This window comes from Haliotis rufescens, unplaced genomic scaffold (assembly GCF_023055435.1).
Source record: "Haliotis rufescens isolate VD_foot unplaced genomic scaffold, xgHalRufe1.0.p SCAF_9, whole genome shotgun sequence".
In the NCBI taxonomy this organism is placed as follows: Eukaryota; Metazoa; Mollusca; class Gastropoda; order Lepetellida; family Haliotidae; genus Haliotis; species Haliotis rufescens.
Window position 1 is genome coordinate 18,648,611 of NW_025964383.1, and position 12,893 is coordinate 18,661,503.

Here is a 12,893-nt window from a genome sequence, read left to right on the forward strand (position 1 = left end):
TATTTACTACTGCATCACTACATGGGTTGATTATTGGAGGTGGCAACAGCCAGACATGTTGAAGGTCTCGGTTTACTGAGAATAAGGATCATGGATCCATAACGTCACATGTGATGCGTTCACGTGCGGCGATTCACACAACATACCAGGATGTTCGTTTGTGAGCCGAACGAATCTAATATCTCTTGAATATGAGTAATGCTTCATATATTAACCGAAATGTATGGTATTCGCCTTTCTTTTGTCGGTGAATGTATACTGAACAACAAAAGTTCCTGTGACATTGAATAGGATTTACTGCAATTTTATTTACCAAATCTGAAACAATTTCGGTTTGCAACAGATAAAAGACCCCTGTAAGTGTTCAAATGGTGTAATTTGCCATATTGACTTCAGAAAATGCGTGATTTCATAAAAAAACATGAACATGCCAAAATGTTAATTTACAAATCAATAGCGTGTGTGTCCACCTCTGGTTGCGATACAAGCAACACATCTTCGTCTTATGGAATGGACCAGGCGTCGCAAAAAGTCCTGTGGGATATTCGTCCATTTCTGCTGGAGCATGTCTCGAAGTTCCTGGAGGGTCTGTGGAACACGTGGTTGACGTCGAAGGCGCCGATCCATCTCATCCCACATGTGCTCGATTGGTGAGAGATCAGGGGAGCGAGCCGGCCAGGGGATGACATTCACGTTGTTTTGTTGAAGAGAATCCTGAACAAGTCGAGCAATATGAGGCCGGGCGTTGTCGTGTTGAAAGGTAATGCCTGGGCCATGACGACGCAAAAAAGGGTGAACAACAGGGCCGATTATCTCGTCGCGGTAGCGCTGTCCATTGAGATTTCCCTCTACCACAATCAAACGGGTCCTCTGTCTTGCTGTAATCCCACACCATACCATGACGCTTCCGCCCCCGAACCGATCTTCTTCCATGACACAATGATTGACGTAACGTTCACCTCGACGTCGGTACACTCGAATCCGTCCATCGCTGTGGCTAAGGTGAAAACGAAAGTCGTCAGTGAATGGAACTTGTCCCCACTGCATGTTCGTCCAGCGTAGACGCTGTCTACACCACTGTAGACGTGCTTGACGGTGGTTTCCTGTCAAAATGGAACGTCTGGTGGGTCTTCTGGTGACAATTCCTGCACATCTGTGGCGGCGACGTACGGTTTGTGAAGATATTCGTCGAAGGCCAGGGATGTTTCTTGCAGTCACTGTTGCTGGCTGGAATCGATTACGTAGGTGTGTCGTTCGAATCCAGTTGTCTTGTCGATTATTGGTTACGCGTGGCCTGCCACTCTGAGGATGGTCTCTGACTGCATTCGTCTGTTGCCAACGTTGCCATAAACACCAAATGGTGTTTCTGTGGACGTTAAATTGTCTTGCAACATCACGTTGACTCGATCCTGCTTCAAGCATACCAATGGCTCGCAGACGCTCATTTTTGGACAGGCGTGGCATTTCGTAATGTTGAATAATTGCGTTATTTTGTTGTTTTTCTGAGTGGTTGTTGTCAGCACGATGCTAAACAATGTATATGGAATCCTGTTAACGCACATGTTTTTATACCCATTCTTGGGTAGTGAAATGCATGGGGCTTGCATAAAAGTCAACTTTTGCATGGAATGCATGCTTTTTTCTGTACCAGTTGCGTTTTTTGTGACTTGATTCCACACATGTAATACAATATTGAAAAGCAAACTTTACTTGTTTGAAAAATACACTACAATATTGGTGTCAAAGGAACTTTTGTTGTTGAGTATATTTGGACGTTGTCAGGTTGATACCCCTATATACGATTGCGAGGGGATCTGTAGGGTCTGTAGTGTCACATTTTGGAATTCGAGTTATAATGCCTTGAGACCATGGTATTTAGTAATGTGTTGGGGAGATATTCGTACAAACGTGGTCGAATACCCGAGTCTCAATGAGAAACAACCCAAACACGTCAAGGTCATAATTCGGGCCGATGTGAGGAATGTGAAGCCTAAAATGTGGACCATCTTGAAAATCCGAACAAGTATTAAAACGAAATGAAGATTATTGATGATTGTGTGTCCTAAGTATTTTCTTCGAGAGTCTGTAGGTTGATTGATAAATCATTTGGTACTCTATGATCATAGGGACCTTTCCCAATACCCGCGGCTTTCAAGGTAAATTCAGGGACTGAAAACGGTATCAAACCTCTTCGTTTTGAAACAGGCAAACATTAACTATTAGTCAACCAGGTACAGTCAGGGATAAGTGACTTTGCTAGTTAGACGATGTGCCGCTCTATCAGAAAACTCCATCAAAGATATTTTATTGTTCAAAAGTCTGTCCCCGATCCACTGCCATATACTGTCTGCGGCTGGCAGGTTCGTGGCGGTTCCCTCCAGGCTGAGCCGGAAAACATGGAGGATACGTCTTAAACTTCGACTATTTTAAGAATGACGTATTATGTAAAAGGGAAAATTATCCTCGGGTGTTTCAGTGCTGCAGTGGCGGTCGGGTAGCCTAGTGGTTGAAGCGATCTCTCGTCACGCCGAAGACCCGGGTTCGATTCCCGACATGGGTACAATGTGTGAAGCCCATTTCTGGCGTCACCCGCCGTGATATTGCTGGGATATTGCTAAAATGCGGCGTAAAACCATACTCACTCACTTAAGTGCTGTATTTACACTTACAATTTCCTTTAGACCTTCCAGAGTGAAATATTCGTGGTCACATTGTGTCAAGCTCGAGTTCTCCAAGCGCTGAATGACATTTTCGTGTTGATTGCAGTAAATGTTTCAAAACCGATATTGTTATTTCTTTTTATTTGATAACAAATGCCATCCATTTTAGCTATAATAACGGTAACGCTATTTTTCAGGGCATTATCATTTGCAGAAGCCCTCGGTCTTTTCAACTGCACTCCTTCGTCGGGCTGTAAATGGAAGACCTCTGGCTTCTGCAAATGACAATGCCCTGAAAATAGCGTTACACTTATATTATGTGAAGCACAGTAATTTTTTCCGTTGGTATATAAATGCTAGAGTATATATTCATCACTGTATTATAAAGATGGTGAGCTGTCGGCAGGGGGATGCAAAAACAGATATATCCTGCTCATTGTTAACACCTTTCTCTCTGTATATATGTCATCATGTGTAATTCGATCTATGTTTGTGTGAGATATACATCCTTGTCGAACATACTTGTCGATGCTTACACAAGCGTAACCACATTAAAGGCTTTACATACTAACTGTGCTCCGTCCGGTGAATTGCACTCTTAAGTGGCTATTATATGTAGGTAACCAGGGCTTTATTGTCCTCTTGGTTGTCATAACACAGCCACGGGTAGGTGGGCGTGGTTGGTTTGCACTATCGGATTACCTTGTGTAATTCCACTTCAAAAATCACAAAACAGAGTGAGTGAGTGCGTTGGGTTTAACGCCGCTTTCAACAGTATTGCAGTTATATCACGGCGTGTCAGCTTAATATGGGAGGAAAGCCCGAAGTGATGCAGGTCTCAGACGTTTACCACTTCGATGAAACCCACGAGCACGGGTACGGTGCTGACAAACCTAGGAACATAATCGGGGCGAACCGATCCGAACCCGCAATCAGAGGTTTCTGCACAGCGAATCGCGCCACCTTAGACGACTGGGCCGGAATTGTTCTTCAGATTGCCGTAAGAGGCGACGATGCTTGTCCTGAGTGGCAAATAACGGGATCGGGTGGTCAGACTCGCTGACTTGGTTGATGCATGTCATCGTATCCCAATTGCGTAGATTAATGCTCATGATGTTCATCAGTGGATTATCTGGTCCAGACGTGAATACTTACAGACCGCCGTCATATAGCTGGAATTTTGCTGAGTGCGGTGTTAAGCAACGAACCAACATCAGGTGTCGTTGGTCATGACTAAGGGCCATAGTAGTGCGTTGCGCCGAAAGTCGAATCCAGATTCATAATCGATTAAGATCAGATGAGATCAGCTTCATACTTCTGCTTGGCATCGGGTTCTCTCAGCTGGTAACCACCAACAAAATGTACCAATTCAAGGTTTCCTCCGACATTAAGTTCAGACGTCGGATATGTTGCCATATATGTAATATCACATCAGTTAATAAACTACACAGGAACAGGTGCTTGACAGCATGAACAACGATATGCTGATCTGCAGTCAACCAAGTCACGCAGTATGACAAACCAAACACCATCGAACACCATCTCACGACAATCACGAGGGCTTGGGACCTATTCTACCCGCAACACCCACACGGGGACAATCACGAGGTGCTTGGGACCAATTCTACCCGCAACACTCACACGGGGACAATCACGAGGTGCTTGGGACCAATTCTACCCGCAACACCCACACGGGGACAATCACGAGGTGCTTGGGACCAATTCTACCCGCAACACCCACACGGGGACAATCACGAGGTGCTTGGGACCAATTCTACCCGCAACACCCACACGGGGACAATCACGAGGTGCTTGGGACCTATTCTACCCGCAACACCCACACGGGGACAATCACGTCGTGCTGGGGTTATTCTGCCCGCAGCACCCACAGTAAGACAATCACGACGTGCTGGGGTTATTCTGCCCGCAGCACCCACAGTAAGACAAGCACGACGTGCTGGGGTTATTCTGCCCGCAGCACCCACAGTAAGACAAGCACGACGTGCTGGGGTTATTCTGCCCGCAATACCCACAGTAAGACAATCACGTCGTGCTGGGGTTATTCTGCCCGCAGCACCCACAGTAAGACAAGCACGACGTGCTGGGGTTATTCTGCCCGCAATACCCACAGTAAGACAATAACGACGTGCTGGGGTTATTCTGCCCGCAGCACCCACAGTAAGACAATCACGTCGTGCTGGGGTTATTCTGCCCGCAGCACCCACAGTAAGACAATCACGACGTGCTGGGGTTATTCTGCCCGCAGCACCCACAGTAAGACAATCACGTCGTGCTGGGGTTATTCTGCCCGCAACACCCACAGTAAGACAATCACGACGTGCTGGGGTTATTCTGCCCGCAGCACCCACAGTAAGACAATCACGTCGTGCTGGGGTTATTCTGCCCGCAGCACCCACAGTAAGACAATCACGACGTGCTGGGGTTATTCTGCCCGCAATACCCACAGTAAGACAATCACGACGTGCTGGGGTTATTCTGCCCGCAGCACCCACAGTAAGACAATCACGACGTGCTGGGGTTATTCTGCCCGCAGCACCCACAGTAAGACAATCACGACGTGCTGGGGTTATTCTGCCCGCAACACCCACAGAAAGACAATCACGACGTGCTGGGGTTATTCTGCCCGCAACACCCACAGTAAGACAATCACGACGTGCTGGGGTTATTCTGCCAGCAACACCCACAGAAAGACAATCACGACGTGCTGGGGTTATTCTGCCCGCAGCACCCACAGTAAGACAATCACGACGTGCTGGGGTTATTCTACCCGCAACACCCACAGTAAGACAATCACGTCGTGCTGGGGTTATTCTACCCGCAACACCCACAGTAAGACAATCACGACGTGCTGGGGACCCATTCTGCCCGCAGCACCCACAGTAAGACAATCACGACGTGCTGGGGTTATTCTGCCCGCAACACCCACAGTAAGACAATCACGACGTGCTGGGGTTATTCTGCCCGCAGCACCCACAGTAAGACAAGCACGACGTGTTGGGGTTATTCTGCCCGCAGCACCCACAGTAAGACAATCACGACGTGCTGGGGTTATTCTGCCCGCAGCACCCACAGTAAGACAATCACGACGTGCTGGGGTTATTCTGCCCGCAGCACCCACAGTAAGACAATCACGACGTGCTGGGGTTATTCTGCCCGCAACACCCACAGAAAGACAATCACGACGTGCTGGGGTTATTCTGCCCGCAACACCCACAGTAAGACAATCACGACGTGCTGGGGTTATTCTGCCAGCAACACCCACAGAAAGACAATCACGACGTGCTGGGGTTATTCTGCCCGCAGCACCCACAGTAAGACAATCACGACGTGCTGGGGTTATTCTACCCGCAACACCCACAGTAAGACAATCACGTCGTGCTGGGGTTATTCTACCCGCAACACCCACAGTAAGACAATCACGACGTGCTGGGGACCCATTCTGCCCGCAGCACCCACAGTAAGACAATCACGACGTGCTGGGGTTATTCTGCCCGCAACACCCACAGTAAGACAATCACGTCGTGCTGGGGTTATTCTGCCAGCAACACCCACAGTAAGACAATCACGTCGTGCTGGGGACTCATTCTGCCCGCAGCACCCACAGTAAGACAATCACGTCGTGCTGGGGTTATTCTGCCAGCAACACCCACAGTAAGACAATCACGTCGTGCTGGGGACTCATTCTGCCAGCAACACCCACAGTAAGACAATCACGTCGTGCTGGGGTTATTCTGCCAGCAACACCCACAGTAAGACAATCACGTCGTGCTGGGGACTCATTCTGCCAGCAACACCCACAGTAAGACAATCACGTCGTGCTGGGGACTCATTCTGCCAGCAACACCAACAGTAAGACAATCACGACGTGCTGGGGTTATTCTGCCCGCAGCACCCACAGGAGGACAATCCTAAGGTGCTTAGGACGTTTCTGGTTGCGACACCCGCAGGATGACAATAACGACATTCTTGGGACCCATTCTACCATGAAACGCCAACAGGAAGACAATCATGTGGAATTACACAAAGTCATCTAATCCACTGAATATATGCTACCATTCAAGCAGTAGCTACGTTTGCATAATCTAGAGGCAATGTATCATTTCAGTCGGGCACGTGACGCGCATACATATGACAACCAGCCGTAGAAGAAACCAGAGGGGAATAATTTACATTAACTGACAAAGTGCATATACCTTAATGACTTTAATCACTCATTTTCTCGATTTCTCATAAAGGAATAAATTCCATCAGTAATAATTATGTCTATAACATATATGATGATTGTAACCATGTTAACAGGCGGGGCAGGGGTGACCCGCTCGTCTAAGGTGCCGCGATTCGCTGCGCAGAGTTGCGTCCCTTGGGCGCGTCAGAAACCTATGATTGGTTCGAATCCCGGTTCGCCTCGATTAGGTTTTGTCAGCACCATACCCGTCTGAGATCTGAATCACTTCGTGCTTTCCTCCCACATTAAGCTGACACGCCGTGATATAACTGAAATACTGTTAAAAGCGGCGCTGAAACCCAACAAGCACACAGAACTATGTATTTTCGTGTTGATAGTGATTGCCAGATGCCGATACTTATTTATCAAAGTAGATAGAGGATTACTGCCTCGTAAGCTTTCCACAGATTCACCTTATGTTGTTTATGATCGTAGTATCAATGGTAAATAATGTATAAAGTTTGTGAAAGGAAAGACATCAAATAACAAACATACATTTTTAATGCACATATCAAGATGGTAGTATCAGACAACTGTTCAAACATGGGTGTTTGCTGTGAATCAAGTGAGTAATAATTTTTTAGTGAGTAATCATCAAACTATTATCTCAAAACCTTTCCGGAAAACTTACCATTATGGGCAGTGTTCTACCATGCATCTTAACAACTGTTTCATTCGTTGTACCCTTTGGAGATGATCCTGCTGACAATCTGAAAAAGAGCAAGTGCTTCATTGGTAAAATGGACAAACTGGAAAAGAGTGAGTGAGTGAGTGAGTGAGAGAGTATTGTTTTACGCTGCTTTTAGCACTAGTCCAGCAAAATCACGGCGGGGGTCACCAGAAATGGGCTTCAGACATTGTACCCTTGTCGGGAATCGAACCCAGGTCTTCGGCGTGACGAGCGAACGTTTTAACCACTAGGCTACCCGACCGACTGAAAAAGAGGGACATGTCTTCAACTATCCCTGGCTGGTTGGTCTTGTTGTTGTCCCCACTGATAAGACCCCAAACGGCATAAACATTTTAATACAGTCACATTAATTGTTTGATAAAAAAAACATAAGCCCACATATAAGGCCAGTATATGTTAATTGAGGACGAAATCTCTTAAATCACGCACCAGTACTATCAGATTCTGTACTTGCGGTTGTACGTGTTGTTACACGCCTGTTGTAATGCTGTTAAATGCATGTTGTCGAGATTTTACATGTATATGAAGTGTTGTAACATGTCTGATGTAGTGTTGTTACATGCATTTGTAGTGGTGTTACATGTGTAGCAGGGCGTGGAGTCATCCCACAGATGACATCCTTACCTTGTCAGCTTGCTGACGGGGTTAACCTCTTTGTTCATGTGGACAAGGCGTCCGACCTCTGATCAGAAGGTCCGTGGTTCGAATCCCATCAGGGGACTCGGAAATTTTATGGCCGCTACATTGGCGCCCAACGTGGGGCTGAGCACGTTCATATTACATTTGAGCAAAATAAGCCTCAGTACCCTACTATGCGGCCCGGGACGTGCCTTCTGTTGACGGGGGAGTATGTAGCAGGGCGTGGAGTCATCCCACAGATGACATCCTTACCTTGTCAGCTTGTTGACGGGGTTAACCTCTTTGGTCATGTGGACAAGGCGTCCGACCTGTGATCAGAAGGTCCGTGGTTCGAATCCCATCACGGGACTCGGACATTTTATGGCCGTTACACATGTATGTTGTAATGTTGTTACAGGTCTGATGTAGTGTTGTTGCAAGTCTGTTGTAGTGTTGTTACATGTATATTGTAGTGTTGTTACATGCCTGATGTAGTGTTGTTACATGTATTTGTAGTTACATGCATGTTGTAATGTTGTTACAGGTCTGATGTAGTGTTGTTGCAAGTCTGTTGTAGTGTTGTTACATGTATATTGAAGTGTTGTTACAGGCATATTGAAGTGTTGTTAAAGGTCTGTTGAAGTGTTGCTCCATGTATGTTGTAGTGTTGTTACAGGTATGCGGTAGTGCTGTTACAGATATTAGTAGTGTTGTTACATGCCTGCTGTAGTGTTGTTACATGTCTGTTGTGTTTCAAGTCAGCTGTAGATTTTGTGCCGATGTATTATTGACAAAAAATATTTACCTCACATTGACAATTGTACTTATTCATGGATATAATCTCTTGTGTAATGTCTTTTTTTCACACATGAAAGAGGATGCGCAGATGGGTGTTGAGTGAGACTACCTGCGCATATTGGGAGGACTGTCGTTGACAGTATATAGCTCTATCAAGCAAGGGCGGCTGTATATCGGGCGGACTAGTGTTGACAGTATTCTCTTACATGTAGCAAGAACGGGACGGGTACCTCTGAAACTCCTCTGAACAATCGCCTCCCTCTCGGTGTTACTGCCAACATGATTGGTATATTGTTTGTGGTATTTGCTGGAATTTGTGTCACTTTAGGAGAATACGAACTATCAGGTGAGTCTTTAGCAACTGATTTTACCAGTGAATGCATACCCATATTTAACGATGCAATTTATAGAGGAAACATTTTGTTGAAACTGTTGCAATACCCTCGTTGATTCATTTGGTGTGTGTGTGTGTGTGTGTGTGTGTGTGTGTGTGTGTGTGTGTGTGTGTGTGTGTGTGTGTGTGTGTGTGTGTGTGTGTGTGTGTGCGATCTGGGTGCAAAGTCTGTAGGGGTAAGCGTTCGCTCGTCACGCCGAAGACCCGGTTCGATTCCCGACATGGGTACAATGTGTGAAGCCCATTTCTGGTGTCCCTCGCCGTGATATTGCTGAAATATTGCTAAAAGCGGCGTAAATCCATACTCACTCACTCATGCAATTTTTTAGGAAACATTTTGTTGAAACTATCGCAATACCCACCGTATGGCTTCTCTTTCATGCTCTCTTAACATTTGTCCCAAACGAGTGAATAGGCGGCTTGTGTGGGCGGATGTATTACTAAATGATGTCGCTATTGAATAATAAAGAAAAAAAATTTTGCCACAAATATATAGCCTGGCACGTTATTTGGCCTACGTTTATGTATACATGTCTTCTTATAATACTTTAAATGTTGTCATTGTATATTTCTGCAATGCACCGAGTTGCTCTCTGTTAATGCATTTACCTTGGACTTGTTTGAACGTGACGTGCAGGCAGTCTTCACAAATCTGTCTGCAGCAATGACATTCATGTATGTGTCACGTAGTCTGATTGAGGAAGAGTGCATTTGCTTGACATGGTGAACATATTAATTCAAATATTAAGAGCGGTATTTCAAACATAGCCAAGCTGGTTGTGTCAGTTATAGCTACAAGGTAAGAAACATGACCAGCTGGGTGACCTTGAAACTTGAGTTAAATGGGAACTTCTGAAAGCCTACCTGTAGGGAACTAATGTCTGATATATTGATATTCATGTATCAATCAAATTCTTAATGTCAAAGGAATGTTCAAGCCTCGTTTAGAAACCTATGGTTAGAGCGTTGGATCGTCGCCATAGACAAAGGTTCGATTCCAATGTACAATATGTAAAACCCATTGCTGGTGTCCCCTTCTCAATTATATGGCTGGAGTATTGCTATATCATACATTAGATAAATACAGCACGGTAAATACGGTATAAAAAGGAAGAGGGAGAGGACGTATGTCGGATAATAAAATATTCATACCTAATTTAAATACTTCATAATTAAAGGTAAAATATTTAGTAATTCACAAACAGGCCTTTTTCTTATTGATTCCGGGGGCACGGGTGGCCCAGTCGTCTAAGGCGCCGCGATTCGCTGTGCAGAGTTGCGTCCCTTGGGCTCGCCAGAAACCTATGATTGTGGGTTCGAATCCCCGTTCGCCCCGATTATGTTTCTAGGTTTATCAGCACCATACCCGTGCTCGTGGGTTTCACCGAAGTGGTAAACGTCTGAGACTTGCATCACTTCGGGCTTTCCTCCCACATTAAGCTGACACGACTTGATATAACTGTAATACTGTTAAAAGCGGCGTTTAACCCAACTCACTCACTCTTATTGATTCCGCATATTACACGAAATATGTTGCACTGTGTAGCACAGTTAATACGTTGGCTCGGCCCGCCAAGCAACAACGTTTATCCATTTGTAAGGTGGTGTGGCCAATGTCAGGTGTTCCTCAGAATTGCTAATGCTGGCGTCATATTCTTCTCACACACACATTTACACCTAGTGTGTAAGTACACACACGAAGAAGGAAAACATGGCCGAGCACGACCTCGAGTGACATCAAACCATTGTATAGCAACTGAGTACGTGGACACCAATACTGGATGATGATGTTGTTAGTTTACGAGAACTAAATATGCCTATCAATAGGGTGGAATAGATGAGATAGATAGGATGGATATGCCATCACGTTTCTTTCTTTTTAAAATATTGCAATATTATAGCTAAAATGTATAGAATTGTCATAAAAACGCCCGCATGTTATCAGAAATGAGCGGGCCACTGTAACTTGATAATGCCCTCATATTACTTGACGACGGGCCATTATCACGCCCGTTGTTAGGTGACGTCATAGGATAGGGATAGGTGACGTAACGTTCAATAGTGACGTCATCTGGTTTGTTCTATGACGTTTCCATATTTGTAAAAGTGGGTCAGTGACAATCGTGTTGATTGCAGTAAATGTTTCAAAATCGACATTGTTGTTTCTTTTTATTTGATATCAAATACCATCCATTTTAGCTATAATAACGGTAACGCTATGTTTCATGGCATTGCCATTTGCAGAAGCCCTCGGTCTTAATGGAGTTAATGGAAGACCTCGGGCTTCTGCAAATGATAATGCCCTGAAAAATAGCGCTACCCTTATATCATAGTGAGTGAGTGAATTGGGGTTTACGCCGCTTTTAACAGTATTCCAGTTATATCGCGGCGTGTCAGCTTAATGTGGGAGGAAAGCCCGAAGTGATGCAGATCTCAGACGTTTACCACTTCGGTGAAACCCACGAGCACGGGTATGGTGCTGACAAACCTAGAAACATAATCGGGGCGAACCGGGATTCGAACCCACAATCATAGGTTTCTGGCGTTTCCAGGGGACGCAATTCTGCACAGCGAATCGCGCCGCCTTAGACGACTTGGCCACCCGTGCCCCCTCGTGTCTAGAGCAACAAGGGTAGTAGCGAGCCTATTGCTGAAATCAGTACAATGAATACAACCAGTTCATTCGATGTGTCCGGAATATTGTTTAAAGGAGTATTACCATCGAGTTCGATGTCCTACACTGCTTCAGAATGTCAACTTCATCTTGTTTCAGCATGAAACCAATCCCAGCCACTATATGACATATTAGGGCGGGACGGTTGACACAGTAAGTGCCTTTTCTTAATGCGAAATCGAAAAGATTATAAAATATGAAGTTATTAGTTGCTATAAAGGAATTGGCATCAACTGGTTTGAACAGGTGACTTTATACCTTCATCTGTTGACGCTACAAGGCAGTAAAGATAAACCCTCTTTAATTCCTAATCTTTATTAAAGCTGTCATGTCTATATCCCAATTTATTGATTTAAAAGTGTGAGCGTTCTTGGAACAACACATTACAAATTGATTGTACTTGTTTGGTTCAACGTCCATTATTCGGCGTTTCCGTGGGTGGGATGCCTAAAGAGATGTAGGTCTTAAATATTTACCACTTCAGGGAAACTCACAAGAACGAGTGTGGGGCTGACAAATTAAACAAATCTAATAAGGGTGAACTTTAACTTACGATCCTTGGATCCTTGTATTCTGGCCTGACCTACGAACACAACCACACATTTCTTATCCTCGACAATGCAGGGTATTACAGTTACATTCTATTATAAATACCTTTGACCATCACACATTCAATCTCGTACTTTCTCGTGTTTCTAAAAAATTCTCACTTGGATTTGTAGATTGATTTTGACCGCCTCCGTGGTCTAGTGGTAGAGCGTCCGCCCGGAGAGCGGAAGGTTCGATCCCCGACCGCGTCATACCAAAAGACG

The 12,893-nt window shown here is 45.2% G+C and overlaps 1 protein-coding gene across 2 annotated transcripts in view; it reads left to right on the plus strand.

Annotated features, from left to right (window-relative positions):
• Positions 1–9,141: 9,141 nt before the first annotated feature.
• The window catches only part of LOC124145941 (laccase-2-like), a 33,460-nt gene continuing 29,708 nt past the window's right edge, over positions 9,142–12,893 (plus strand). The window contains exon 1 of one of the 2 annotated variants that reach the window (XM_048390920.1): positions 9,142–9,359. In XM_048390920.1, the coding sequence (XP_048246877.1) occupies positions 9,293–9,359 (67 nt within the window). In that variant the 5' untranslated portion in view covers positions 9,142–9,292. Of the gene's footprint in view, positions 9,360–12,204; positions 12,235–12,893 lie in introns of those variants that run through there. The other variant, XM_048390921.1, reaches the window with a different exon arrangement.